Here is a 26,944-nt window from a genome sequence, read left to right as displayed (position 1 = left end):
TAATACGGATTTTCTTCCTAATCCCAAACGTTGAACATATCATTCATTAAATCACTTTTATATCTGTATAAGAAATTCCGAGTCCCTTTAAGCTGAGGTATCTCCTCCGCGCGACGATGTCGGAGACTCGCCGGAATCAATCTAGCCATGAACGAATCGACAACTCGGGTAAGCTTCATCTCCTTTCTCGATCCTAAATTGTACCATTGTGTTTTTGATCCATACGCTTCTGATTCTGACATTTCGCTATCATTTGGATTTTACTGCGATTTTGATATTGTGAGGTTATTATGTTCAAATTGTTCCTACAACTACCAATTCGATTGTATTCGGCTTTTCAATGTTTGATTGATCATAGAACAGGCTTTTGTATCTGCTTGAACATTGTTGGTGATTGGATTTTTGTCTGGAAATTCTTGGCAGAGATTCAACAGCGAAGACTTGTAATTGAGAACAGTCATGGTGAGAAACTCGTAGGAGTTTTGCATGATACGGGTTCTATAGAGACTGTTGTCATCTGCCATGGATTTCGGTCATCAAAGGTTTGCTTTTTTTTTTTTTTGGTAGCATTCTCATCAGATTTCAACATTTGCAAACTTCCTTTGATTCACATTTTAGATTCCACGAAACTTTGAATTTGTATTGGTTTTCTCTAAACACTTTAATCTTCATATATATTTACTTCTAGGATCGGATTCCAATGCTGACCATTGCCAGTTTCTTTGAGAGAGCGATGATCAGTTCTTTCCGGTTTGACTTCGCTGGCAACGGGTGAATTGTTACTTCCCTTTCTTTCTTTTTAAGTGTTTGTTGCTTTACTCATGTTTCTGAACTTCAGGGAAAGCCAAGGATCATTTCAGTATGGTAACTATCGCCGTGAAGTTGAAGATCTGCGCTCTGTTCTGCAACACTTGCGTGGGGTTAACCGTGAGATTTCTGCGATAATTGGACATAGTAAAGGTATATATGAACGTAAAACTAATGTCGATTTCGTGTTTCTGAATTCAAGAAAGAATAGAGCTTTGTTGTTCTTGTCACTGAATTTTGTGCAGGTGGAAATGTGGTGCTTTTGTATGCAGCAAAGTACAAGGATGTGCAGACTGTTGTGAATATCTCCGGCCGGTTTTTTCTTGAGAGAGGAATCGAAGGCCGGCTTGGTAAGGACTATTTCAAGAGAATCAAAGAGAATGGATTCATAGATGTTAGTAACAGAAAGGGTAATTCTTTCAGCTTTTTTGTTTTGTTTTGTGATTGTTAGAGCCAGAAAACATAGTGTTTGGCATTTACCGGTACTGTTAGAGGCAACTCTTCCCCTTTATTCGTTGCAGGAAAGTTTGAATATCGGGTAACAGAAGAGAGTCTAATGGACCGTCTCACAACCAATGCTCATGAAGCATGTCTCTCAATTCATGAAAACTGCAGGTCTATCCTCATACCTTATAAGATTTTGTCTCTTTTGGTTTCATTCTATAATAGAGGAACTAATGATTCTCTTAAAATTTCAGGGTCTTAACAGTCCATGGGTCAAATGATAGGATTGTGCATGTAACAGAAGCGTCCGAATTTGCCAAACATATAAAGAATCATAAGCTGTGTCTTATTGAAGGAGCTGATCATGAGTTCACTTCTCACCAGCATCAGCTTGCTTCTATTGTTCTCTCATTCTTCAAATTGGATCCCAAGAAAGATGATGAGTCAGGTGATATCAGTACAAGTAACCAAGACTCTATGAGATCAGTTGTTCCTATTACATCGCGAATTTAAACAGCTTAGCTGAGTTATTTATTGTCGCAGGTGTGATAATAAACGGTTTGAAATCAGTTAAACACAAGTAGAAACCAGAATGATCTTTTGCTGTATAAAATCTTGTTGTTAGGATACAGTCTGGTTAAATGTCTCAACACAAAATCGATCATAAAGGTTTCACTTGGTTTCTTAGGCCTGGTTTAGCATCAACTTTTGAATCTAGCTGCCCTAAACTATTGGCTTATAAGACACACGAGATCACTGGTTTGGCCGATGAGAGTATATTTGGTCTTACAAAGCTGATCATGCGGTCAAGAACGAAGAACGCATTCATTTCAAGACGCATTTTAAATATTAAGACACCCAAAAAGAGAAATGTTTGGAGAAACATGTATGGAATTATCGCAACCCGAATAAGAAAGTAGTATGATTATCCAACTATACGTTATGTTGAAAGTTATTATCATGATGCGATATCCTCCAAACACATAGGATAACTCAGGAACTAGCTCGTCTACATGAACCCGCCATGCCAAAACCGAGGACAAAGGTGATCATCAACCAGCCTGAACCTTCTTACCATCTTCGATGAAGAAAATGGATCTTTCAGGTACCTAGAAATTGGCAATGCAACAATCATAAGTTATCAAACGAATGCAGAGAGAACCAAGAACAAATTAGAAAAGGATAAGCTATGTTACGTCGGGCCAAGTGTCTGTAATGAATTCAACGATATCATAGATTATATCTCCTTGAACATCAATTTGCTCCTTTTCAGTTGGTCCCTGAAACACAGTATATTAGAAAAATCTCAGCATAAGAGGAAGAAAGTGGTAAAACAAATTGGTTCAGATGCAGTAAGGGGTCAAAAGTCATATATGTAGAGAAGAAGACTTCATACTTTTCTGTGGAGCCCAAATTTTAAAATTAGAGACTCAACAGGTCTAAAGCAGTTACAAACTCTAAAAAACCATAAGCTCTGCTCAACAAGATCAGCTAGAACAAAACCAAACTCACTAATCTGTCTAAGCATAAAACCTATTTCGTATACATATTTGATTTGTAATTCATCCTTTACATACATACCTTGACAACTGATGCTCCAGTGGCAAACTTCTTCCCAAGCTTTTTAGAGGCGTCACTTAGTTTTATCCCTGACGAAAAAAATTTTAGGGTTAAAAGAATGAGGTATGTTCCAGCCAATAAGAATACTAAGATATCTCACAAAAGAAGTAAATAACTCACCAAACAGTTCTAGTCCTTTGACAATGGTGATACACTTGCGCTTGTTGCGTACAACCTTTTCAATAATAACTTCCTGTCGATCCTATATAGCATCCGTAAACATTAGAAAATTAGACAACCGGACAAACAGGTCCACGTCAAAGACGAAGGAGTGGAAACCGGAAAAGTAAACGCAGATATGTGAGTCAACTGAAAAGTGTATGTTTCCATGGAAACTTGGTAATGCATTAAGACATTCCAGTAAGGTGGAAGGAAGGTTACACGATATTACTTACTTTCTTTTTAACTTTTCCCCCAGGTAGGCGCTTCACTTCCTCCTTCTTGGATGTCCCTGCTATATATATTGGAAAACCCAGTGATTAATGAGTAGAAATTCAACTAAAAGCCAAATCCTTCCAACATAGACATCAACACCAATCAGTAACTCTAGAAATATTTATCATCCATGCTTAACAGTTCGATTGCAGAATCCCCAGGAAAAAAAATACATTACAGATGCTTCCAACCATTTACATAGCGATATACAGTTAAAAAATAGGTGTCTACAATAGAATACATACACCAAGTACATTTCAGATCAGTATTGAGAGAGTAAGTATACTTGCAACTATAAGTGCAGTCGGATTTACATGAACAAGCAAAAGCACACACATAGACGGTTACATACCAGTCTGAGCTGAAGATGGTGCCCCATCAGCACCACCTGAAGAGATTCCCACTGACTGGAGTTTGTCAGAAACATTATCTGCTGCCTTCTCATTAGCTTCTGAACACATTTAAAATTCATATTCAAAATCAAATATTAGTATGTTTTTTAAAATTAGATTAAACTCATTGTCATAAGCTGTAGAACAAAAGTGCAAAAGGTACAAAAAAAAAAAAAAAATCGAAAACTCTACACAATAGCATTGACAATCCAACATTACATAATCACCACCTTGAACAGACCATAATATATGAATCAAGCTAAAACAAAAAAGCTTTATATTTTCGATTGTGTGAATCTCTTAGCCCTTGGAAGAAATAGAAATTTTTTGAGGCACTAGTCATAAAGCTGACAAACCTAAAATCAAACGAGTCCTAAGAACTGGTCGAAACTTTGTAAAATTAGGGTTTGATTTATTTTTAGGTACCTTTGAGGAGATCAGGATAGAGATCCGGGGCGTTTTCGACGAGCCAGGGCTTACATCTAGCGAAATCGGGACCGAATTCGCAGTATTCGGCTGGTAGAGAGCAAACTCCGCAGTACAAAACCTTCACCGGCTCGAGCTTCTCCGCCATAGATAGTTCTTGTTTCCTTTGGAAAAGCGAAAATGAGATTCTTGTGTAGCAAAGTGATGAGGGAGATAATATGGGATTCTACGGCGGAATAATCCTTTTCCTTTTTTTTTTCTTCTGTTCGTCGCTTGCCCCCGCGAAGTTAATGATGTCGGAAAACCAACAGAGAAGACAAGTGAAAAAGGCTTAGGACATGTGTTGGGCTTTAATTTTAATGTAAAACTACAAATGTTTTTGATATTTTGGTTAACTTGGTTCTATTTGGGCCTTTACATGGTTCTTGGGTTTTAAACATAAACTTCTATCATTTGCTTCAATATTAGAGGCCTTTTTAAAAAATCTAAGAGATATGCATGTCATGGTTAATTCTAAAAAAATTATGAATTATTGGCATTGCCAAAAAAAAATCATTTAAGGTCTCATACATTTTACTATGCATGTCTTCTTCTATCATGATTCTAATGTGTAAAGTCCGTGTAAGCAAGTCTTCTTTACCGTTTTTTTTCTTTTTTTTGTGTCTTTCTTTTTGGTTTGTACTTTGTACTGGATATCCGGTCACCGACTCAAATATATGCCGACGTTGGAGGTCATGCGCTGAATTAAATATGATGACTTATTGGCATTGGCAAATTATTTATTTACGTCATATACCATATTCAATTACAAGTCTTTTTTTTTTTTGAGTCGCACCAAATACGCTATTGTCAACTTTTTTTTCTGCAGTTCTCCTTTGCCATTTTGGGTAACGCCATATGTCCCTTGGACAGATTCCTTTTTTCTCATTTTTGGACACACCGACATGAAGTCGTCGTCGTCCATAGTTGGATAAGATTTCACGAGTCTATCCCTGGTCAGAGTCAGTTACAAATAACCTCTCCAAAAGTTTACTTATAATAATTAGTTATTAAAAAAAAAAAAAGTTTCTTAGATAAATGAACCATTTATTCATGTTTTCGGACAGCATGGCCGGGAAACTTGTCTTTTTGGAGACTCTGATTGGCAAGATATAATTTAATGTTTATATCAAACCATATAACATTCATGAATGGAGTGATCTGTATTAATGTTATACTACATGCAACTGCTAGAAAAAAAAATAGTATATGCACTTAAGACGATTCACATTTCTCTTAATTGGTGTAGTATAATGCGAAGAGATGGTTCAACATCTAACATTTAACACATCTCTTGTGTTCTTCATTGGTCTCTTCATAAACCCCACGCATCTTTTTGCATTTTTAAGGTTCTGTTTTATTACTACTATGATCTTCACTTTAATGCTCTCACTATAACGCAGTCACTGCAATCTCCAGCTTTTTAGTACTCCCATTCCCTTATAAGTATTACATTTATATTTGTATATATAAATTCAAACAAAGAAAGTTCCAAACAAAAAAAAAAAAACAAAAATCCAAGTATTTTTTTTTAGAAGCTGTGAATTCTCTGGCCTTCTTCTACTTGACAATATCTTATCTCTCTCTCTCTGACTCTTCTCTGAAAATTTTTAACTAACAACTGAAGAAATTTTTTTTTGGATCATTCCAAAAGTTTCACAAAATCCAGAAAAAAATAAAAATAAAAAGATTTTCAATTGTGAAAATATCAAATCCCCTCTAAAAACTCCATTTCCAGACTTTGACACTTAGATCAGACTTACACTTAGATTTTTTAGAAGTTGCTACAATTGGAGTTTTACCTTTTGGTATAGTTCCTTCAAATCCTTCACATGTCACTTTGATCTCTACTCCTTCACTCTTCAGCTTCCCCATTATCATCTTCACTTTAGTTCTCATCTGGATCTCAAATACCACACGCGCGCGCGTCAGATCTGATTTCAAATGCTTAGCTTCATCCGGATCTAACTCACGCGCCGTTGTTGACGTAGCGATCACGCCGTGAAACGACGTCTTGTTACCGTTATCGCTGAAGAAAGCAGGAACAGTTCCGTTACCGAGCATCGTACCGGATTTGGCTGATTTAACGGTGACGGTGAAAGGATCGTATGAGAAAGTGAGGTGTTGATTTGGATTCTCTGAGAGTAAAGTGAAGTTGAAGAAGGAAGAGAGATGAGAGACGGAGGAATCAGAGGCGGTCGTTAGATTTACGCGGCTGATTCGTAGCGACGGGACGGAGAACGACGGCGGACGAGGGTGGTAGATCACGTACATCGCGGTGGCGGCGATTGCTGTCATGAGAGCTAAGATCAGAATTATCAGAATCGACCAGAAACAGCAACAGCAGCAAATTCGTCGGCAGCTTGGTCGAGATTGGTGATGATGACGGCGACTGTAAGGCTGTGGACGGTAAATCGGACGGTTAGCCGGAATATAGACTTGAGGTTTCTGATTTGCCATTCCATTGGCTGTTCCGTTGCTGGTTACTGTTGCCGGAGCCGGAGGAGGAGGTATGGAACCACCTGGTGGAGCTCCATTAGTGGCGGTTGGTGGTTTGGAAGCTGGGAAGACTCGGTCAGTCATCTTCTTCTTCTTCTCCGATTGTTTCTTTCTCTGGTCAGATCTGAGCTCAAGAAAGAGAGAGAGATAGTGAGAGAAAGAGAGAGACAATACAGAGTTTTTGTGGAATCTTAATAGCTTTAAATTTTATTTTTTTTATTAATTTTTGAGTTTATTTATTTATTTTCGGTTTTCAGTTTTTCTTAGATTTTGTGAATGTTCATGACTTCCATGCCAAGTCTGTGGAATCTTTATTGGGTGGTAAAATAATTAAATGTAGATAGGTTTATTTACAAAGGGGCCCCAATTTATACAAATTTATTTCTGAAAAAACAATTTACACATGTGTAGTAGGAGTATCTTTTTAACGAATATTACTAAGCTGTGTTGTCGATATTTTTTTTCGTCTCCAATTTTTTGGTTTTAATAACTTCTTTTAACTCATTTTTTTTGTTGTCATCCGAAATTAATTAGGATTCAAAAGAGCTATTTCTAGAGAATGTTGTTTACAAATGTGATATGAAACGGTTTTGGACGATTTTTTCGTGTCAGATAATCCGCTTTTACATTAGCTTCGTTTAACTCAATATGAAAAAACTCACACAAATTTTAACTCGATAGTAACTTCTTTTAACTCTTTCTTTTTGTCATCCAAAATTAATTAGGATTCAATAGAGGTATTTCTGGAGAATGTTGTTTACAAATGTGATATGAAACGGTTCTTTACGAATTTTTTGTGCCAGATAATCCGCTTTTACATTAGCTTCGTTTAACTCAATATGAAAAAACTCACACAAATTTTTTCAAGTTTTAGTATTTCAAAATAGAGTAAATGGAAAGGAAAAATAAAGTGTTATCATGATTGTTAATGAGTATCCAGTTATCCACAAATCTAATGAAGAAGAATGGGTTAGAGTAACACATAGTGAGTTAAAATGAGTTAGAATGAGTTAAAGATGTAATTAAATATCAAAATGACGGAAATAATAATCCACCGACACATAGTGATAGTGGTAGCAGTTCACTTAAAATAAAATAAAAGAGTGCACGCAATTGAATAAGTTTGAATTTAAGTCAGTGGTGCAGGTTAAAAAAAGAGAAAAGAATTAAATGAGTGCAGATATTGGAGTAATAGATTAGGGATCCGAAATTAAAAATATAATTAGAATAATCTCCATTTGGTTCAGAGAGTAAATCCCAAGTCAATTATTATTTCATCGGCAATGCTGCTTTAACTTTTGTTAATAACCTTTGTTTCCGAGCTCTCAATTCCCAAGATTAAGCGTGATTAATAATTCAATAGCTCTCTAACTAAGTATAGTTACCAATTATCACCCGTCAAGTGTCCACACACCATAAAATCTTTTAAAACTAAATAAAACACTCAAGATCGATCACGTTTCATTAAAAGATAACTGCATTACAGAGTAGCATTGTCGGAAATCACAAGTGGTTCCAACCAGCAAGGTACATAGTAACATAAACATCAACGATGGAAACATAAAGGGGAAAAGATTGAGCCTACTTCACCAAACCATAAAGTCTGTCTATATACCCCAATAACATATGGTAAAGTTTGTTTCTAACGTCTTACTTTTATTACTTTGAACCAAAAGTTACATTGTCACTTGTCAAACAGCTAAATATATATATACAACTAGGAGTTGTCTCCTAGTGGTAAAGGACCTCCAGTTGGGGGTACCGCCACGTGGGTTCGATTCCTGGCCACTGCGGAATTCACATGGCGGCTGCAGGTTTTCAGGACCACGTCAGCTCCGCTATATACAATTACATAGTCAGGGATTATAGAGATGGATATAGTATGATGAGAGAAGCAAAGTTGTAAGCAAACCCAATCCAAGAAAGGGTCCTTGTGTAACAGGATCCAAAATTACAAAGGAGGCAGAGCACAATGTTAGTTAGATAACCCGAAACAATGGTTGCCAAATATAACAAACCCTAACTAAGAACATTCCTTGCTCTTTGTAATAGTTGTGAGCAAACGTGTCAAAAAAGGAAAATATTCACCGAACCTTTTGCTCTGGACTTTCCCAAACGAAAGTGAAAAAAGGAAATAACAGAAGAGTAAAAATAAAAAGGAAACTTGAATCCCAATTCCCAAACACATGTGAAAAAAGGAAATTACACTGCGATTTGAAAAAAAGGAAACTATACTGAGATTTGAAAAAAAGGAAATTACACAGAAGATGTGTCTACAAATATAGTTTCTCAATGTCAAATCGTTTTAATCATCACAAACCAGAGAAAGACAGATTTATAGAGTGAGAAAATTGCACTCTGAATTTTTTTAGCATTCTCTTCTTCCATTCATACTTCCTTGCTTCTATTATTTCAATCTTTGGCTCCAACGCTTGATTTGTCGTTGCTTTCTTTTCGCCAATAAGAAACGAGCGTGATAGAGGATGAGCTCTTCGTTTACAATCACTCAAAGCGAGATCGTAGATGAATGTGCGATGATCCTCTCTTCTCCGTCGGTTCGTCGTGACGGATGGACTGTGGTTTCTAAGAAAACTCTGCGAAGAATACCGAAGAGGTGGGTGCTACATCGTCGTCGGAGATGACTGGAGAAGAGAGGCAAGATTGATGAGGTGGATCAGTGGATGGATCGGGATTCGTTTGCCGTTTGCCGGTGACTGTGGTGAAAATTAGAGATGTACGTTGTGCAGTCCAAAAACAACAATTTTCGGCCCATACAAGCAAGGTCAATTTCAGCCCCCCCTCTTTTTTTTCTGTTTTTTAAAAATATATTTATAAAATTAATAAATTAAAAAATTTTATATGCTAAAAACTCTAAAAGCTTTTGAAAGATTATGAATTTAGTTAATATTGTTACGGATTTTAAAGTTTTTTTTTTTTTTACAACTTTTCATTGATCTTTTTTAAAAATTTTAAAACTATTTTTTTTAGCTTAAATAATAGAAATTTGTATGATAAATTTACAAGACGAATTGAAACTAACCGGATTTTGGATCCTGTCATTGATCGTTAGTGATTCTACAAATTCAACTTGTTTTCGCATCGTTATGTAAATTTATCAAACAAGGTTCTATATTTTTAAGAAAATATTTCAGTTTTTTTTTCCATGGGTTTTAAAAAATTTTATTCACAATTTTTTAGTTTTAAAATTTTCAAATAATAGAAATTTGGGTAATAAATTTACAAAACGATGTGAAACTATTCGGATTTTGGATCCTGTCATGGATCGTTAGCGATTCCACAAATTCAACTTGTTTTTGCATCGTTATGTAAATTTATCATACAAGTTTCTAATATTTATAAAAAAAAAATTGTATATGGGAATTTAAAAGGCTTTTTTACAATTTTCATTCAAAAATGTTTTGTTTTAAAATTGATTTTTTTTTCCGGCTTTAAGTTACATAGCTATGAACAATTGATCATCAAACTTGCCATATACAGACATACAGTAGTAGTTGTCTTTTCCTTGTTTTTGTTTTTGTTGACTCCTCTACATAGTACAACTTCGTTGTTCTCTCTATACCTTTTTTTTTTTTGGGTCGATTGTTCTCTCTTTACATTGAGTTGTGCACAAACAATGTTAAATTGGGTTTTGAGTCTCCACATGTGCACGGCTAGACAGAGCACTTCATCGTTATCATTCAAAACAATGTATAGATAGGGCTAGATTTCCAAGACGATTGAGACAAGTGACCCCTAATGCATCAAGATTATTACAACACACAACTACCGCAACCGAACAAACACGAGCAGAAGAAACTATTCCCCAAAGGCCCAAAAGGCCAAAACCCATATATGCAAAAGAAGTTGGATAAACGATCTATTTCTCCCTAGGAATTTCCATATAGTATCAGTTCCACCTAGATTTTTGTGGTCGTTCTATTTCCACACAAAATAAAAGTTCTAAATCTATTTGAACACAAAATTAAACTTCGAAACTTATTTACACATATATATTAGTTTTATCGGTTTACAATCTAAAACCGATATAAAACCACTTAAAACCAACAACAAACCGATATTAAACCACTTATGTCAAATCTCCTAAGCGGTTTCAATAATCAAAACAAAGAAATTAAAAACGATGCACTTGCATCTCCTCTATTTGTCTTCTTCCCCTCATAATTGCATATTTTTCTGAAAATACTAAAAAACCATCGATAATGTTTCACAGAATTCGTGACATTGCGAGCATTATCCTTCCACTTATTTGGAACTATCACTTAAGATAACTTCTATCACGTAAAGCAACAATGAATTACAAAATTGAGTCAAAGGTTCATACTTTGAACTAATTACAGATCCAATGACTCATAATACGGTTTCCATCTGAGCAACCGAAAAATTGAATGAAAAGCCATAAGGTTTATTCCTGAGAAATGTAATCGAGTAAGCTATAAACGAATGGAATCATAAATCCCATGCTAATTAGGGCGATAATATCACCACCATCACCGGCGCCAAATCACAAGAGCGGTAGGGAGAGACATAGCTCAACATGGTCGACAAAGATGTTGAGAATCAACGCCGCTGGAACACGAGACGACCTCCGTCAAAACTGAATCTAGGGAGCAAGAGCGACACCGGCGATCTCCTCCACCACAGATCTGTGTTGTATGAAATCAAATTTACTATAAGTGTTGGAGGCATTTGACTCCGATGAGGAGTAGCCGGAGAACAGGCGGTGGTGTTGGGTTGGAGAAGGCGTTGAGTTCGTGAAAGACAAGCAATGAGTTTTTTTTTCAATTAATTAATTTATTTATTTAATTGTAATCGGTTTAGTTTCAGGTTTAGATGGTTAAAGATAGATTGGTAAACAGTAAACCGACACTAACCATTGTTTATGTGTAATTTGGTTTTGGACTATGAATTTGTGTGTAAATAAGTTTCGAAGTTTAATTTTGTGTTCAAATAGGTTTAGAACTTTTAGTTTGTGTAGAAATAGAACGAGGACCAAAATCTGGGTGGAACTGATGCTATATGAAAGTTTCTAGGAGAAATAGAGATCGTTTACCCAAAAAAGTTAAAATCGACTTTGTTTCTTCTTCTTTAACCACCGGTTCGACAATATAACCACCGGTTCGATATTGTCGGATATCCAAAACCGGACCCGACAGGACTCGTTGACTTTATTTCTAAACCCTTCAGTGTAACTGTAACAGTCGCACTCCAACACACCTCACAAAAAATCCTCCAGCCATGGCCGCAGCTACTCAATTTCTCTCCCAACCTTCATCTATCCGCGGAACCCTAAATCAATACCAATTGAACCAAACCTCACTCTCAAGAATCCCAATTTTGTCTCTCAAGTCCACATTGAAGCCACTTAAACGCCTCTCCGTCAAATCCGCCGTATCCCAAAACTCCCAAAACTCCACCAAAACCCTCACGAAGGAATCTGCTTCCTCTTTCGACCACTGTTTCAAGAAATCATCAGATGGGTTTCTCTATTGCGAAGGAACTAAGGTTCAAGATATCATGGAGTCAGTCGAGAGAAGACCCTTTTACTTATATAGCAAACCTCAGATCACGAGAAACCTTGAGGCGTATAAAGAGGCTTTGGAAGGAGTGAGATCTGTTATTGGTTACGCTATTAAAGCTAATAACAATCTTAAGATTTTGGAGCATTTGAGGAGTTTGGGCTGTGGTGCTGTGTTGGTTAGTGGAAATGAGCTTAGGCTTGCTCTTCGTGCTGGTTTCGATCCCACAAAGTAAGATTCTTTATCCCCAATAATAAAGTTTGAACATTCCTGATGGAAGCAAAATATGAGAAGATTGATTTGGTCTAATGGTGATATGATAGTTGTTGACCATGTCTGTTAAAATGAATAGGTGCATTTTCAATGGAAATGGGAAGTTGTTGGAAGATTTAGTTCTAGCTGCTCAAGAAGGTGTTTTCGTAAATGTTGATAGTGAGTTTGACTTGAATAACATTGTGGAAGCTTCAAGAATTTCTGGTAAGCAGGTCAATGTACTGCTGCGTATCAATCCTGATGTCGATCCTCAGGTAGTTTAATTTTCAAATGCTTTAGTATCATTGTTCTGCACAGATTGGATTTGAATGAGCTTTTTCTGTTTGATTACATTTTTCAGGTGCATCCATATGTAGCTACTGGGAACAAGAACTCGAAGTTTGGTATTAGAAATGAGAAACTTCAATGGTTTCTGGATGAAGTGAAGGCACATCCCAAAGAGCTGAAGCTTGTTGGAGCTCATTGCCATCTTGGCTCTACCATTACAAAGGTAATTCCGACTATAGTTGCTTTTAAGTTGTGTTTTGATGTAGTGAGATGAATATGGATTTCTCTCTGTTCATGTTTCCCATGTTTGGGTTTGCCCTATCTCTAAAATCTCAACTCTTGAGCTCTAAATATTTTTCCTAATTCAGGTGGATATATTCAGAGATGCTGCGGTTCTCATGATTGAATACATTGATGAAATCCGGCGTCAAGGCTTTGAGGTTAGCTACTTGAACATTGGTGGTGGTTTAGGGATAGATTATTATCATGCTGGCGCTGTCCTTCCTACACCCATGGATCTCATCAACACCGTAAGAACAACATCTCTAAACTCTTTTTTTCATCTTGATCTCAAAAGTACTGGAATTGGTAGAATCTTTACAATACTGGATGTGTTTCAGGTAAGAGAGCTTGTTCTTTCGCGAGACCTGAATCTAATAATCGAGCCAGGGAGATCGCTGATTGCAAACACATGTTGTTTCGTCAACCATGTAACTGGTGTGAAGACAAATGGAACTAAAAACTTCATAGTGATTGATGGAAGTATGGCTGAGCTTATCCGTCCCAGTCTTTATGATGCCTATCAGGTAAAACAAATATACTTCTCACAACAGCATCTGCAGATTCTAGCCCCTTTGAGCTATAGCTAAACATCTTCTTGTTCTTGTTTCTTAACACAAAAGCATATTGAGTTGGTCTCTCCTACACCGCCTGAAGCAGAGGTTTCCAAATTCGACGTAGTGGGTCCTGTTTGTGAATCTGCTGATTTCTTGGGAAAAGACAGAGAGCTTCCTACTCCTCCGCAGGTATAATAAGGATCTGATTACATTTGGCAGCTCAAGTAAATGTGGAATCAAATGAGTTTATTGTATTCATTACAGGGAGCTTGTTTGGTGGTTCATGACGCTGGTGCATACTGTATGAGTATGGCTTCCACTTACAATCTCAAGATGCGACCTCCGGAATACTGGGTACCAATACTCTTTCTTTTTATTGTTTTTTGCGGCAATTACCAGAGAATCAAGATCCCGAGAGAAAGTGATTGATTTATCTTCTTGTTTTTGCAGGTTGAAGAAGATGGGTCGATCACCAAGATCAGGCATGCTGAGACTTTTGACGACCATTTGCGTTTCTTTGAAGGTCTATGAACTCTTTGATTTACTCATCACTGTTGCTATTTTTGTTGAATTGTATGATTATTCGGAATCAGGACCATAATGCTATTGCTGTCTTAGTATTTCCACATTATGTGCTTTGATTCAAAGTCCTCAATAAAGTGATCATACGAATAAGAAAAAGGTCACAAGCCAAGACAGAAAATAAAAGGTGAATTTGTGGGTTATGATTATTCTTTTGGTTTCTTCTTAAACTTAAAGCCAAAGCAATGCCAAAGCTGTTTCAAAACCAGAAACCAAGATTACACCGAACCAACAATGTTTTAGTGGGATCATGGGTCAAAAATCTATTTAACAACCCTACAAAATCTGTATTACAAGAATCCATAAGCATCTGAATACAAAAGAAGCCTTGAGGAGTCAGTAATGAATGTCAAGGATGGCCTTTGAGATCACCTAATCTGTTTTAGTTTCATCACACAAAAGAAAATTGAAAAATCCTCTCAGGTTTCAAGGAACTCAAAGATCAAAAGAGAGAGTGACAAAAAGTTACCTATTTAACCGAATGCTTCTACAACAAAGCATAATGGTAAGTAAAAGTGTAGCCGCGGCTGAACACAAATGCTCCAGTGAATGCCCACTGATGATATATCGATTTGCATTGTATATTTTGCTGTCTGCAAGCCCCTCAATCCTGGCAATAGTGTACGCCGCTGCATTCATGATAATCAGATATCAGAAGATCGTGGGTTCTAATAAGAAAACCGCAAAAGTGGTTTTGAGTAAAAACCTGTTGCCCAGAGCCAAAATCTAGAGTGAGAATATTTGGGAGGTAACAAAACCGTCATGACGGGAATCGCCAGACATGGAATCAACTGGAACGTCATGCATAACCGGAGATCATTAAACACTCTGCCATCAACTAAAACGCATATAATTTCAATCCGAAACCTGACTAGAACCATGAAAATATGTATACAGAGGAGGTAATGCTTTCTTGGTTTTAATGTTACCTGGCGTAAGCAACGCTGAACAACGATATGAATAGAAGCACGATGAGGCAACTTAGTCCCACTATCTCCCCCGCTCTCTCAACCAAAAAACTAGAGAAAAGCGACGAATACGCAATCAATATCTGCAATTTTACAGTCATAATCAAGAAACAGCTATTCATAACCAACCATTAAACATGATGAGCAAAAACAACTTTTCATTCGGTAAAACCAAAAACCAAGACTCTAGACCCAAAAATCTCTAAAGCTTATTCCCATTAGCTATAAAACGATTGTTGATGAGTTGTGTTCACTATGTGCTTGTAGAACCAACCAATCCAAGAAAACTATGTGCAAACATGAAGACTCATCTAAGCTTCTTTCCATAGCTATAAGCTGATTCTTCAACTTTTTCTATTCACAATGTGCTTGTCAATATCTACAATTACCGCATCACTAATCAAGAAGCAATGTTCCCAAGAAAAAGTAAAGTGAGAAAACGAACAGGCAAAGTGTCCCAGACGATTCTGTTGTCATCAGGTTTAAGATGGTAAAAGGCAGAACCAAAGGCCAAGCTTGCAATGCCTGCGTAGAACAGTGTCCATCCCCAGATCTCACCTTTTAAACTGCATTACAACAAATCAGATTGTTAACACTAATTCAAAAATACTAAAAGAGAAGAAAATTAAATAACCTTATGTTGAAGAAGCTTCCTCCAATGCAAAGAACAAAACCAAGAACACCAATAATAAGAAAGGGAAAGTTGGTCATCACATTCAATGTATTAGGCACTCCTGTTCATCATCATCAAACCCACACAAAACACCTGTCTCTCATTATTACACATGCACAGAGAGATAGAGAGAGAAACACACACTCAAAAAAAAGAGAGAGTGATATGATGATGATACCCATGAAATTGCGTTTATCGGCGAAGATATGATGACGAAAGGAATCGAGAGGAACTTTGGGAGTAATGAACATGATGATTAACCAACAGAGGAACGATCCCACAACCAAAATTCGTTTCCTTTTCCATCTCCCGATCTGTTGATTCGTCAACCACACCATTAAAAATCTCTCTATAAAGGTGAAGACTTTAAAAGTTTTGTTTTTTTTTTGTTGAAATGAATAAATCAGTTTTCTCTGTTGTGTCTGATTGATAAATCTTCTTCCAGGTTAAGAAAAAAAAAGGGAAGACAGATTTATTGCGAGTCGCTTTTTTTCGATTTGAACAACGTGCGGCGGAATCTCTTTTTTCATTGAGTCTGACGGGTACGACGACGACGATCCCACCGATCTCTAATGTTGTCGTAGTTGACGAGGACCGCTCTAAAATGTCGCCGTTTTGTTTATTTTCTGTTTTATTTGCAATCTAACCCCTTATGTTTCTAATATGTTGTTATATCCACCACATGTTTCCAGAAACCAACTTTTTCATATATGTAAAACTTTTCAAAGCTTGGCGGGAGTGAGTTCACTCACTAAACAACATAGTAGATAGTTGGTTTATTTAGCGGCTCATAGGTTGTTTAATTAACTATCTTTTTTGGTTAGTGTTGTTGAAGTTAAAAATTTCAAAATTATATCCTTAATTTGTTGTTGGAGCTCTTACTAGTAAGTAAGTAACCCACATTGATAGCAATGTATGAAACAAAAACAAATAAGTGGGACTAACATGAGATAAAGCTCAATGAGAATGAATTTATTGACAGATTATAAGAGAAAGATGGGGAAGAAGATGAAACAATCATCTGTATTGACAAATTGCAAACATGCATTCTAAAACTCAAATTAAAAACGTATACATACCAGTGTTCTTTTAAGCCAATTGTCCCTTCTAATTCATGGATTGTGCCATGCTTGAATAGGCTTAACATGTTTGATGCTTTCACTTCCTTTGTGTTGGGTTGGACCTTATTTATCAACAATAACACCAAACACGTCATTCATTTCAAAATCCATCAAGAAACCTTTGATGGAGATGGTCTAATACTTTCCGAATGTTTGGGGTTTGTTTCAACAAACTAAAACTATAGCAGTTACTAATGAAATATATATAAAGTATGAGGGCATTTAAATGAAATATTTCATTGCTTATGTAGACTGTAGTCGTCTCTCATTTATTTCGAGCAAATATTTTACTCTTTATTTCGAAGAGAGAGAGAGAAGAAGACGGAAGATAGAAGAAAGCGGTTTTGATCGGAGGTACTTTTTTCCGACGAATATACTCTCTCTAGGGTTTTTTTTTTTTAATTTTCTCCTTCCATCTCCGTTTCTTCTTCTTAGCTCTTCAATCTCAGCTCAAATTTCTGGGCTACTTGAGTTTAAACTGGGTGTGCGCTTCGTTGAAGAAATTTTGAAAATTTGCAGAGAAATTTGTGGAGAAAGCGGAAAGATCCGATTTATCCATCGTTTCCTCAGTCAAAGCTTTGATTTTTCTAGCTGTCTTTTTTCCCCCCTTTTTTCGTATTAAAATCCCTAGACTAGACATATCAATTATCTGAAATCGATTTCGTGGGATCAGTTCCGGTTCGGTTCTCTTGTTAAAATATTGATTTCTGTCACTTTCCGCGATTGAAAGTTTTCGAATTTTGCTTCTTTTGGCTCCAAAGTTTTTACCTTTCAAATCTGGGTACTTTTTGTTTTGGTTCCTACTTGTGAATTATCTAGGGCTTCGCTCCCTTTCTAATCCGAGATCTGTTTTCTTTCTCAGATTAGTGTATCCTTGTGTATGAGCTAGTGTTTGCAATTTGACGGCTCTCAGGATCTGATTTATCTCAGGCGTCTGGGCTCTGTCGGTAGCTACAGGGGTGAAAGAGAGTTTCTACAAGGTAAAATCATTGATTCTGGTTGGTATCTATGAGGTTCATGAAAAGTTTGAATTTGGTTTCCTGAGGTGAACTCTAGCTTGTACTTGTAGATGTGTAGTTCTTGAGCATTGTGTATTAAACATGAATGTGAAAAATGGGTCAAATTGAAATTGTGGAGTAATTGCATTAGGCTCTGAGTTCTATTGTCTAATTCGATTACAAGTTGATTTTAATAGGCTTTTAATGGAAGACGATGACTCTCCTTCTTCCCGGGATTTGGATGCACAGAACCCTTATGATCGATTGCTTGCTCTAGATACAAGTACCGTAGATTCAAATTGTAACTTGGATTCGGTTTCTGCCATTTATCTAGCGATGAAGAGCTCGAAGCTGGAATGTGTTGACGAGCGTGGCCAAGATTCCCTTATAACTTCGGTATGCATGGATGATGAAGAGGATGAGGAACTCGATGAGTTTGATCCTTATCTGTTTATTAAGAACTTGCCGAACTTGTCTTCTGTTGTCCCAACTTTCAGGCCGGTCTTGCTTCCTAAACAAACCCGAAGCTGTCCTCCTATTTCTCTAGTCCTAGACCTTGATGGTAAGGCTACTTTTCAGTTGATTCGTTTGGTTGATATAGTATCTCTCTTTGCAAGTTTTACTGGAACACAAATATTAGTCTTCCTCTTCCTCACCAATATTGTATCATTGTATGTAGACTTGATGTAATCATAGATGACATGTGGGCAGAAATTTAGGGCGTAAAGTTTTATTTGTTTGTCCATTTCTGCTTAAGTGAAATCCAATGCAAGATTTGTTTTCGAAGTAATTTTATGATCCACAAGAGCCTTTTGTGTTTGGTTTATCTGTTATCACTATAACATTATATGTTTTTTATTCGCAGAAACTCTTGTGCACTCGACTCTAGAACCGTGTGGTGAGGTGGATTTCACATTCCCTGTAAATTTTAATGAAGAAGAGCATATGGTGTATGTGCGGTGCCGTCCTCACCTCAAAGAGTTTATGGAGAGAGTTTCCCGTCTTTTTGAGATCATTATATTTACAGCTAGCCAAAGCATTTATGCCGAGCAACTTCTGAACGTACTTGACCCTAAGAGAAAGCTCTTTCGCCATAGAGTGTACCGTGACTCCTGTGTTTTCTTTGATGGTAACTACCTAAAGGATTTGTCAGTCCTTGGGCGTGATTTATCTCGTGTTATCATTGTTGACAACTCCCCACAGGTACTATACTCTTATCATCCTTCTACTTAATGAGTAAACACATTTAGTTCTCCATTCTTATGCTTTATACCAAAGCCAATCGATAGATGCATTTATCAGCTAGAATTGTAGGATACAGTTGTAGTATAGGAAAACTGTAATCTATGAAAGGTTGTATGGGCGAATCCATTAGAAGTTTTTAGTTTGCAATAGCTATCTATAAATATGAAGTTGTGTGGGATTGATTAAAGAAGTAGATTCCAGAACCGCCATTAAAAATCCTCTAAGCTCTATCTCAAGGCTATTGCATTATCTCATTGGTGTTTTTCTTTTTGTGCAATGTTTTAGGCATTTGGTTTCCAAGTGGAGAATGGGGTTCCAATAGAGAGCTGGTTTAATGACCCGTCAGATAAAGAACTCCTTCACTTGCTCCCATTTCTTGAAAGCTTAATTGGAGTTGAAGATGTAAGGCCAATGATCGCCAAGAAATTCAATCTAAGGGAGAAGATCGATGCAGCTGTAGCTGCACCTGAATATCCTGTTGAGGCGGGAGATCCTTTTGAAAGGTAAAGTCTATCGCCGAAAAAGTTATAAGCTTTTAAAGGAAGAATCTGGCATAAGAGCTGCGTGCGGGATACAAATTCAAGGAGAAGACTTGCTCTTTAAAGAAGATGCTTTGGAAAGCTTAATGGAAGTGTTGCTTCCTATTACGGTTGGAGGTATCAGAAGTTGGAGAGAGAGATATATATATAAATATATCAATGTTGTTTTCTTATTAGCTTAAATTAAGAACTTGGTATACAGAGAAAGACAGGATAGGCCTGTAAACAGTTTAATGCACAATAACTGTATAATTGTCTCTCTTTTCTGGTTTATTTACTACTACTAGGTACACATAGATTTACCATTTTTTTTTTGTCGGCCAAAGATTTAGTTTCATAAAGCCTAAAGGGCAGTTACAGAAGGGGTAAAACCCATTAAGGATACAAACGAAATTTGACGGCCCAACATAAACATAATTGAAAAAACAGATAAAATTAAAAGCAAATTATGTTTTATCGGACGACACGTGTAGAAGACGTGTTCTTCTCCAAGCCACGTGTCAAGATTTCAAGCACCACCGTCAAATTCGCCGGACACCGCCGAATTCCGATCAGCCACCGCCAATCAGTCATGGAGCGATGGATATCCTTCTCCCTTCTGCCGATCTGCAATCCAACTGAAGAATAGCACCGAAATCTGCCGGATTTATATGAAGAACACTTCAAAATTGCTCCGGAAAACGCCAACACCGGGGAAGCTCCACCACCGCTACACCCAACTTGATGTAGACTTTGATCCTTCTTTGCTCATACTCTTGAGCAAAAGGAGAGTGACGAAGATATTAATCCTCGAATGATTGGAGAAAAACGGAGAGAGTTTTGAAGAAAGCGGAGATATCGATGAGAGGAGACCAAATGGAAAGAGATCGAAGCTCCCTATAAGCGAGAGAGAACCGGATTGAGCCGGTAGCAAAAGTCCAGCACTCAGCTGGAATTATTGAATCGCAAAAGCGAAGATATAAACAGATCTGGTTAAAACCAGAAACAAAAAGTGAAGAGAAGACTCTCTCTCTCTAAAAGATACGAGAGCGATAAGAGCACATAGATTTACCATTTCAACAGTGGCTTTTTTTTTTTGGGTTAAAAAAGGGCCAACAAAAATTTTCCATATGAATCCCAATCAAAAATCACAAGCATAGTGCGTGATCCAATAAATTCATTTTACAAAATCCAAGAAACATAATTTGTTTTCTCCAATCACCAAACGCCACTCGATCACAATTCACAAGTCTTATTTATCTCAGTTTCAATGGCCGTATAAGATTTCTAGGCACCTATAGCGTCTAACGATTGTTTTAGTACTATTGGAATGGTCCCAATAGCGGATAATTATGAAATTTGTTTGGTCATTTAAATAAAATAGTACTCCCTCTGTTTCAAATTATAAGATGCTTTTGTTAAAAGTACAAAGATTAAAAAGTAATAAATGTTTATTTATTTATAAAAATTTAACCAATAGAAAAATGGACAGCAGAATTCAAAAGGTTATAAATAAACTAAATAAACATAAATTATGCATAAAAATCTGAAAAATCTTATATTATGGAACAAGAAAAAAAGATTAAACATCCTATAATTTGGAACAGAGGGAGTACTAAATAGCTTCGTGTTAAAAAAAATAGTCAAAGCTATTCTTATCACCAAGTAAGTGGAGAAAGCTTGACGAAGAAGAGTAATGCGCATTTTAATCGAATCTACCTTTCGAAGATGTCGGCGCAGGTTAAGCTCTTACTATATGAGTATTTATTTATTGTTAAACTGTGGAAATATTTGTTTTATTTTTATCGGATGTTTACGAGGTACGCATTATTTGTTTCTCTATAATTAATTTTGTTTTGTGACAATATTATTTTTTTTAAGAAAACAAAAAAAACTAGCGAAAGGAAGCTTCATTTTTTTAGAGAGATAAACTGGAGATTTTTAGAGAGAGAAAGATATAGAGAGAGATCAGTTCGTCGTTGACGATCGATGTCGAAGATGAAGCATCTTCTACGGAAGCTCCACATCGGCGGGAGTAGTGGCGTCGGCGGCGGATTTGCTGACCATCACAGGTTAGACGACTCTACTAGACCCATGATTGATCCTAGCCCTATTCCTAGCACTAGCCCTAGCCCTGCCTCGACTTCTTCCGTCTCTTCCTCCGGTTTTGGTAACGCCTCCGCTACAATGCCGAGACTGGATACATTTGAGCCTGTTGGCCGTGATCTGGCGGCTGTGGACGGTGTTGATTTCAATTTGATGGAGGAGGAGTACCAAGTCCAGTTAGCTATGGCGATCAGCGTCTCTGATCCTGATCCGAGAGAGAATGCAGATACGGCTCAGCTTGATGCCGCTAAGAGGATTAGCCTTGGTGTTTCGGCTCCGGTCACCGACGCTGATTCCGCCGTTGACTTTCTCTCGCTTCGTTATTGGGTATACTCTAAATCTTGACTCTTGCTTTGGTGAATATTTTCAAATTCCTCTGGAGTTAGGGGTTTAGGGACTCTGATTGTTCGTTCGAGTAGCCGGGGTTTAAAGGAATTAGGATCTTTGCTATTGCTTGCAGTGTTCTCTTGGTTGCGAGTATTTCTGAATCCTAATTGTATAACTTTCCATTTTTGGGTTGGAGTTACCAAGGTTTATTCAATGTGGATGGTTTCTGCCTTGGTTATACGACAATGGGAGACTTAAGCTGATGTTTCTTTTTCTTGTAGGGACATAAGGTCATTAATTATGACCAGAAAGTCAGGGATGGTTTTTACGATGTGTATGGGATTACTTCCAATTCTATTTCACAGGGGAAGATGCCACTTCTTGTGGATCTTCAAGCGATCTCTATTTCAGACAATGTTGATTATGAGGTCATTTTGGTTAACCGATTGATTGATCCTGAACTACAAGAACTAGAGAGGAGAGCATCCGCTTTGGCTTTGGAATGTGCAGACTTTGCCCCTGGTCAGGTGTCAAGTGATTTGACTCAGAAAATTGCAAATATAGTTGTAGAGCAAATGGGTGGCCCCGTTGAAAATGCTGATGAAGCATTGAGAAGGTGGATGCTTCGGAGCTATGAACTAAGGAATTCTTTGAACACTACTATTCTTCCACTTGGTCGAGTTAATGTTGGTCTTGCACGACACAGGGCTTTGCTTTTCAAGGTTCATAACAAATCCTCTGTTTCTTGCTTTGCTCTTAAACCTCTCTTGGTTATCTTATTTGGGGCTTCTAGTGGCAGCAGTCATTATTTCCTTTTTCCTCGCTGAGTTCCCTTTTTGGTCACGGTTAGAAGATGTACGGTGAAGCTAACTACTCCCCTCCTTTTCTTTTCTCTAGGTCCTTGCTGATAGGATTAATCTCCCATGTATGCTGGTAAAAGGCAGTTACTACACTGGAACTGACGATGGGGCTGTTAACTTGATTAAACTAGATGACAAAAGGTATTCTTTGATTGCTGGAATCAGCTACCTTATGTTTGAGTTCTAGATTCCTGATATTAGGCTCAGTTTGTATGTGATGGTAGTGATTTTTGCAGAGTCCTAATTCGTTCTTCACATGCAGTGAATACATTATTGATTTAATGGGTGCTCCGGGTGCTCTGATCCCTTCTGAGGTTCCAAGCAGTTTTCTTCCAGTTTCTTGCACAGATACAAGAGTATTTCCTGAGGATTTGGACTCGTTGCAACATTCATCCCCCGTACTTGATAAAGAAATTGAAAAGCCAGCATTTTCAGTTTCGGGGGAAGCAGATTCTAGATCTGGTGTGGGGGCAAACTTCTTCACTGGAAACCATGAAGAAAACAGTGACAGATATGCTGTTGAAAAACATCAAACAGAGAGATTTGAACATGATTTTGGGAAGTTAATGCAATCACAGCAGATATCTGGTGAAAGTTTGCCGCCATTTTCTGGGAAACCGACATGTGCACAGAAAGTTAAAGTTAAGAATGTCTCAAAGTATGTCATAAGTGCAGCAAAGAACCCTGAATTTGCCCAAAAATTACATGCTGTGTTGTTAGAAAGTGGTGCATCACCTCCCCCAGATTTGTTTATGGATATCAATCCACATAACTTGAGGGGGAAGAATTTGCTTCAAGAACTCCGACAAGAAAGTAGCAATTCTATGGTTTCTGGTATTCCTTGCTACCCAGAAAAGGTATTCTTAGGATACACAACATTTCACATCCTGTACAGTTGTTTTCATTCTTTTCCACCTGCCCTCTTTAACTTGAAGTCCTTAATTGTTTCCATCTACACTGAATAGGTCGCAGACCCGTTAGGTGCGCAACTGAGAGAATCTGAAAGGAACCCCATAGCTGAGAGCTACCAACAATCAGTGGAGGTCGATTTGTCAATGAAGAGAACCTTTGATGTGGATAATACTGGTAAAGCTTCTCCATCCGAAAATATGGAGGTTGGCACTGCTGATGAGGAGCCTGCTGCTTGTGATAGCCATGACCAAGGGATTAATCCATTGCTCGGAGAAGCTGCAAAGTGGGAAATTATGTGGGAAGATCTTCAGATTGGCGAGCGCATTGGTATTGGTAAGGTTTGTTATATCAGATATTGGATTCACTAGAGTTATGCAACTTTATTATAAACTGAAGTGGTATCGTGAGAGACTTTTGGTGAAGCTTGATACTTACTAATAGTTATCTACCCTTATGCTTGTGGATAAGATCTATTACATCCAACTATTCAGTTTTGATACACCAGACAAGCACGTTGATCTCGTGTGCTCTTTCTCTGTGCTGTTTCTGTCGCAGGTTCATATGGAGAAGTTTATCGTGCAGAGTGGAATGGAACTGTGAGTTCTGTTTGTAGTCTTAATCCACTGATCCTTGCAATGTTTTTTTAAACTGCAGTTTCTAAAAACCACTCTCACATTTCCTACCGATGAAGAGATTTGCTATTTTAGTCATGGAGTTCTTGGACTGATTGTGTTTTTCATTTCAGGAAGTGGCTGTTAAGAAGTTTCTGGACCAAGATTTCTCGGGTGATGCATTGACACAGTTCAAATCTGAAGTAACTCCAAATCATTTAACCATAGATATCTTATTTTCTGTAAAATTATCTGCAATCAGTTTAATCATACTCTGAATGTTTATATTTTGTTCTGAATAGATTGAAATAATGTTGAGGTTACGGCATCCAAACGTTGTTCTTTTCATGGGAGCAGTTACTCGGCCGCCAAATTTCTCCATCCTGACAGAGTTCCTACCCAGGTTTGATGATCCTCCCATATTCTTCTTTATAGTTCGTGAATGCACCACTAAGTCTGCTAGTTTGCTTTAAGTCATCCTTTATACATGAAGTAATCCTTTTCTAACCATGATATGCATTTGTTGTTTCTAGTTTTCTTTAATCCCTTCTTCTTGAATTAGTGGGTTAAACTTTAATGATTTGATGCAGGGGAAGTTTGTATAGATTACTCCATCGGCCAAACCATCAGCTTGATGAGAAGAGGAGAATGCGGATGGCTCTTGATGTGGTATAAATGAGTTGCGTTGGTTAAACAGAAGGCTTTAAAAGTTACTATTATATTGCGAAAAATTATCTGACACTTGCTTTCTTTCTGATGGTATTGCAGGCAAAGGGAATGAACTACTTACACACCAGCCACCCGACTGTTGTACATAGGGATTTAAAATCTCCAAACCTTCTTGTTGATAAAAATTGGGTTGTGAAGGTTTGTGATTTTGGATTGTCCCGCATGAAACACCACACTTATTTGTCCTCAAAATCAACGGCAGGAACGGTTAGTTTTTTTATCTTAGATGGAACTATTCCTTATTTATCAAGCATGAACTCTCTGTTGCAAAGATAACGGAACAACTTACTTGACATGATGTTCTGTTAATGAGTGTGCAGCCTGAGTGGATGGCTCCAGAAGTGTTGAGGAATGAACCGGCTAATGAGAAGTGAGTGAAATTTAACACTATGAGAATCTTTTTAAATGTTAGTACAGAAATATTGATTGGTATGCTTGCGCAGATGTGACGTGTACAGCTTTGGTGTTATATTGTGGGAATTAGCTACTTCACGCATCCCCTGGAAAGGTTTGAACCCGATGCAAGTCGTTGGAGCTGTGGGATTCCAGAATCGACGACTTGAAATCCCAGATGATATCGATCCAACTGTTGCACAGATAATCCGTGAATGTTGGCAAACGTAAGTTCATTTTCATAACTCAAATCCTTAAAATCTAGCAAAAGTAATTCACTACTCCTTATTAGAGCTGTATGATACATGTATCCATGTTTATATACCCCAAACCATATGATTAGCTTTGTAGTGCAAAAACTCAGTATAGAAATGGGTAAAGTTCGAGTGGGTCGGTCATCACGCATTTTAGGTGGAGGTTAAGCTTGTGATTGTTATGCAGGGAACCGCATTTACGGCCATCGTTTACACAACTGATGCGAAGTTTGAAGCGGCTTCAGGGTCTAAACATAAGCAACAGATCGAAGACGAGTGAAAGTTTGATGTAAGATAAGTTAGACAGAAGATGTTGCTTCACCTGGTCTGGTTCAAAGAGCCAGCCAAAGGGTGGGGGTTGCCATTTTCTTCTTTTTTTCTTTTTGTTTTCACGGTCAGACGAGAGGAAACGAAAAAAAAGATTGACGGGTTGGGGAAAAGCTTGTGGAGTTCAATCGAAGTGGGAGCTCAACAAGAAAAGAAAAAGCCCTATTCAAAACCCTTTGTAACTATTATTATTATCATCATTGTTGCTACTTGTAACGATAAAATTAGGTGACTGAACGAACAAAAAAAAAAGAATAGAAAAGAAATGAAAAAGAAAAGGTAGATGAAAAGAATACAATAAGCCTATGGAGTTCCTTTTTTTTTGGTTTGAGATTTGCCCCAAAATCTGTAAAAGTGTAAACATGTGGGGATTGTTGTAAGAGCTGATAGGCTGCTAATTCTTGTAAAAGTTACAACAGAAGTAAAAGTTAAAAAGAACGATAAGAGACATTCAAGGGGAATATAGAACAGCCCTTTACATAATGGCAGAATTAAGTTTTCTTATTGGACGCCAATTTTGGTCATGATTGATAAAAAAGTTGAGGAAATTAGAAGTTGAAACTTTATTAGACGTTGAAGAATAATTAACGGTTGAATTAGTATCGACGACATGTAACACTTGAAAATGTAACGTGGTGTGAGATATGTGATTCTCACCGTTGATTGAGGCCCATTGGGTATTATATTATCTTACCCAATTACCCAAAGTTAGATCATTTGACCATTTTTAGATATTTATAAAACT

General features: G+C 37.3%; 7 protein-coding genes and 1 long non-coding RNA gene across 11 annotated transcripts; 5 read left to right on the top strand and 3 right to left on the bottom strand.

The window, feature by feature from the left end:
• Nucleotides 1-25: 25 nt before the first annotated feature.
• LOC9307575 lies at nucleotides 26-1,933 on the top strand. Of its 2 annotated transcripts, none has more exons than XM_021021567.1 (7): nucleotides 26-168; nucleotides 424-542; nucleotides 689-771; nucleotides 839-960; nucleotides 1,080-1,217; nucleotides 1,329-1,422; nucleotides 1,506-1,933. In XM_021021567.1, the coding sequence occupies exons 1-7, from the start codon at nucleotides 117-119 to the stop codon at nucleotides 1,762-1,764; spliced, it is 867 nt and encodes a 288-aa protein (XP_020877226.1). In that variant the 5' UTR covers nucleotides 26-116; the 3' UTR covers nucleotides 1,765-1,933. The 2 variants fall into 2 exon arrangements, with proteins under 2 accessions (XP_020877226.1, XP_002873537.1); XM_002873491.2 differs by having other exon boundaries at nucleotides 29-168; nucleotides 1,053-1,217.
• Nucleotides 1,934-2,052: 119 nt separating this feature from the next.
• Nucleotides 2,053-4,470, bottom strand: LOC9307574 (translation machinery-associated protein 22). Of its 2 annotated transcripts, none has more exons than XM_002871458.2 (7): nucleotides 4,125-4,470; nucleotides 3,659-3,757; nucleotides 3,267-3,325; nucleotides 2,992-3,073; nucleotides 2,833-2,900; nucleotides 2,448-2,531; nucleotides 2,053-2,360 (listed from the first exon to the last, which is right to left on the bottom strand). In XM_002871458.2, exons 1-7 carry the CDS (start codon nucleotides 4,270-4,272, stop codon nucleotides 2,304-2,306), a joined length of 597 nt encoding a protein of 198 aa, XP_002871504.1. In that variant the 5' UTR covers nucleotides 4,273-4,470; the 3' UTR covers nucleotides 2,053-2,303. The 2 variants fall into 2 exon arrangements, with proteins under 2 accessions (XP_002871504.1, XP_020877229.1); XM_021021570.1 differs by having other exon boundaries at nucleotides 3,267-3,322; nucleotides 4,125-4,434.
• A 1,100-nt stretch (nucleotides 4,471-5,570) lies between these two features.
• On the bottom strand, nucleotides 5,571-7,008 carry LOC9309605 (NDR1/HIN1-like protein 6). The gene has a single exon (XM_021021569.1). It carries the CDS (start codon nucleotides 6,744-6,746, stop codon nucleotides 5,883-5,885), a length of 864 nt encoding a protein of 287 aa, XP_020877228.1. The 5' UTR covers nucleotides 6,747-7,008; the 3' UTR covers nucleotides 5,571-5,882.
• Nucleotides 7,009-11,738: 4,730 nt separating this feature from the next.
• LOC9307573 (diaminopimelate decarboxylase 2, chloroplastic) lies at nucleotides 11,739-14,216 on the top strand. Its single transcript, XM_021022676.1, has 8 exons — nucleotides 11,739-12,430; nucleotides 12,552-12,726; nucleotides 12,813-12,962; nucleotides 13,108-13,269; nucleotides 13,360-13,545; nucleotides 13,642-13,764; nucleotides 13,840-13,929; nucleotides 14,026-14,216. Exons 1-8 carry the CDS (start codon nucleotides 11,919-11,921, stop codon nucleotides 14,104-14,106), a joined length of 1,479 nt encoding a protein of 492 aa, XP_020878335.1. The 5' UTR covers nucleotides 11,739-11,918; the 3' UTR covers nucleotides 14,107-14,216.
• Nucleotides 14,217-14,352: 136 nt separating this feature from the next.
• LOC9309604 lies at nucleotides 14,353-16,439 on the bottom strand. The gene is made up of 7 exons (XM_002871456.2): nucleotides 15,977-16,439; nucleotides 15,760-15,859; nucleotides 15,571-15,691; nucleotides 15,087-15,208; nucleotides 14,864-14,985; nucleotides 14,627-14,786; nucleotides 14,353-14,534 (listed from the first exon to the last, which is right to left on the bottom strand). Exons 1-7 carry the CDS (start codon nucleotides 16,134-16,136, stop codon nucleotides 14,507-14,509), a joined length of 813 nt encoding a protein of 270 aa, XP_002871502.2. The 5' UTR covers nucleotides 16,137-16,439; the 3' UTR covers nucleotides 14,353-14,506.
• On the top strand, nucleotides 16,074-16,686 carry LOC110227655. The gene is made up of 2 exons (XR_002331344.1): nucleotides 16,074-16,155; nucleotides 16,244-16,686. It is a non-coding gene; the product is annotated as an uncharacterized LOC110227655 (long non-coding RNA).
• A 483-nt stretch (nucleotides 16,687-17,169) lies between these two features.
• Nucleotides 17,170-19,991, top strand: LOC9309603 (CTD small phosphatase-like protein 2). Of its 2 annotated transcripts, none has more exons than XM_021023196.1 (5): nucleotides 17,170-17,273; nucleotides 17,782-17,899; nucleotides 18,252-18,479; nucleotides 18,783-19,120; nucleotides 19,448-19,991. In XM_021023196.1, exons 3-5 carry the CDS (start codon nucleotides 18,254-18,256, stop codon nucleotides 19,667-19,669), a joined length of 786 nt encoding a protein of 261 aa, XP_020878855.1. In that variant the 5' UTR covers nucleotides 17,170-17,273; nucleotides 17,782-17,899; nucleotides 18,252-18,253; the 3' UTR covers nucleotides 19,670-19,991. The 2 variants fall into 2 exon arrangements, with proteins under 2 accessions (XP_020878855.1, XP_020878854.1); XM_021023195.1 differs by having other exon boundaries at nucleotides 18,115-18,479.
• A 1,576-nt stretch (nucleotides 19,992-21,567) lies between these two features.
• LOC9309602 (serine/threonine-protein kinase EDR1) lies at nucleotides 21,568-26,660 on the top strand. Its single transcript, XM_002873488.2, has 13 exons — nucleotides 21,568-22,113; nucleotides 22,395-22,835; nucleotides 23,011-23,114; nucleotides 23,236-23,830; nucleotides 23,939-24,218; nucleotides 24,441-24,481; nucleotides 24,631-24,699; nucleotides 24,799-24,899; nucleotides 25,087-25,165; nucleotides 25,265-25,432; nucleotides 25,546-25,595; nucleotides 25,669-25,845; nucleotides 26,060-26,660. The coding sequence occupies exons 1-13, from the start codon at nucleotides 21,670-21,672 to the stop codon at nucleotides 26,163-26,165; spliced, it is 2,655 nt and encodes an 884-aa protein (XP_002873534.1). The 5' UTR covers nucleotides 21,568-21,669; the 3' UTR covers nucleotides 26,166-26,660.
• The last annotated feature ends 284 nt before the right edge of the window (nucleotides 26,661-26,944 follow it).

The sequence above is a fragment of the Arabidopsis lyrata genome, assembly GCF_000004255.2.
Source record: "Arabidopsis lyrata subsp. lyrata unplaced genomic scaffold ARALYscaffold_6, whole genome shotgun sequence".
Classification (NCBI taxonomy): Eukaryota; Viridiplantae; Streptophyta; class Magnoliopsida; order Brassicales; family Brassicaceae; genus Arabidopsis; species Arabidopsis lyrata.
This window is presented reverse-complemented; position numbering and strand designations above follow the sequence as displayed.

Excerpts from the sequence above, each read along its gene's own strand:
- LOC9307575 (XM_002873491.2), top strand. The coding sequence starts at position 117 with ATGTCGGAGACTCGCCGGAATCAATCTAGCCATGAACGAATCGACAAC. Across the intron at positions 543-688 it reads ATGGATTTCGGTCATCAAAG|GATCGGATTCCAATGCTGAC; the intron begins GTTTGCTTTTTT and ends ATTTACTTCTAG. Across the intron at positions 1,218-1,328 it reads AGATGTTAGTAACAGAAAGG|GAAAGTTTGAATATCGGGTA; the intron begins GTAATTCTTTCA and ends TATTCGTTGCAG.
- LOC9309602 (XM_002873488.2), top strand. The coding sequence starts at position 21,670 with ATGTCGAAGATGAAGCATCTTCTACGGAAGCTCCACATCGGCGGGAGT. Across the intron at positions 25,433-25,545 it reads CAAAATCAACGGCAGGAACG|CCTGAGTGGATGGCTCCAGA; the intron begins GTTAGTTTTTTT and ends ATGAGTGTGCAG. Across the intron at positions 25,846-26,059 it reads ATCCGTGAATGTTGGCAAAC|GGAACCGCATTTACGGCCAT; the intron begins GTAAGTTCATTT and ends ATTGTTATGCAG.
- LOC9307574 (XM_002871458.2), bottom strand. The coding sequence starts at position 4,272 with ATGGCGGAGAAGCTCGAGCCGGTGAAGGTTTTGTACTGCGGAGTTTGC. Across the intron at positions 2,532-2,832 it reads CTGGAGCATCAGTTGTCAAG|GGACCAACTGAAAAGGAGCA; the intron begins GTATGTATGTAA and ends ACTGTGTTTCAG. Across the intron at positions 2,361-2,447 it reads TTACAGACACTTGGCCCGAC|GTACCTGAAAGATCCATTTT; the intron begins GTAACATAGCTT and ends GCCAATTTCTAG.
- LOC9307573 (XM_021022676.1), top strand. The coding sequence starts at position 11,919 with ATGGCCGCAGCTACTCAATTTCTCTCCCAACCTTCATCTATCCGCGGA. Across the intron at positions 12,727-12,812 it reads ATCCTGATGTCGATCCTCAG|GTGCATCCATATGTAGCTAC; the intron begins GTAGTTTAATTT and ends TACATTTTTCAG. Across the intron at positions 13,765-13,839 it reads AGCTTCCTACTCCTCCGCAG|GGAGCTTGTTTGGTGGTTCA; the intron begins GTATAATAAGGA and ends TATTCATTACAG.
- LOC9309604 (XM_002871456.2), bottom strand. The coding sequence starts at position 16,136 with ATGGTGTGGTTGACGAATCAACAGATCGGGAGATGGAAAAGGAAACGA. Across the intron at positions 15,860-15,976 it reads CGATAAACGCAATTTCATGG|GAGTGCCTAATACATTGAAT; the intron begins GTATCATCATCA and ends GATGATGAACAG. Across the intron at positions 15,692-15,759 it reads GGAAGCTTCTTCAACATAAG|TTTAAAAGGTGAGATCTGGG; the intron begins GTTATTTAATTT and ends GTTGTAATGCAG.
- LOC9309605 (XM_021021569.1), bottom strand. The coding sequence starts at position 6,746 with ATGACTGACCGAGTCTTCCCAGCTTCCAAACCACCAACCGCCACTAAT.
- LOC9309603 (XM_021023195.1), top strand. The coding sequence starts at position 18,122 with ATGGAAGACGATGACTCTCCTTCTTCCCGGGATTTGGATGCACAGAAC. Across the intron at positions 18,480-18,782 it reads TCTAGTCCTAGACCTTGATG|AAACTCTTGTGCACTCGACT; the intron begins GTAAGGCTACTT and ends TTTTATTCGCAG. Across the intron at positions 19,121-19,447 it reads TTGTTGACAACTCCCCACAG|GCATTTGGTTTCCAAGTGGA; the intron begins GTACTATACTCT and ends GCAATGTTTTAG.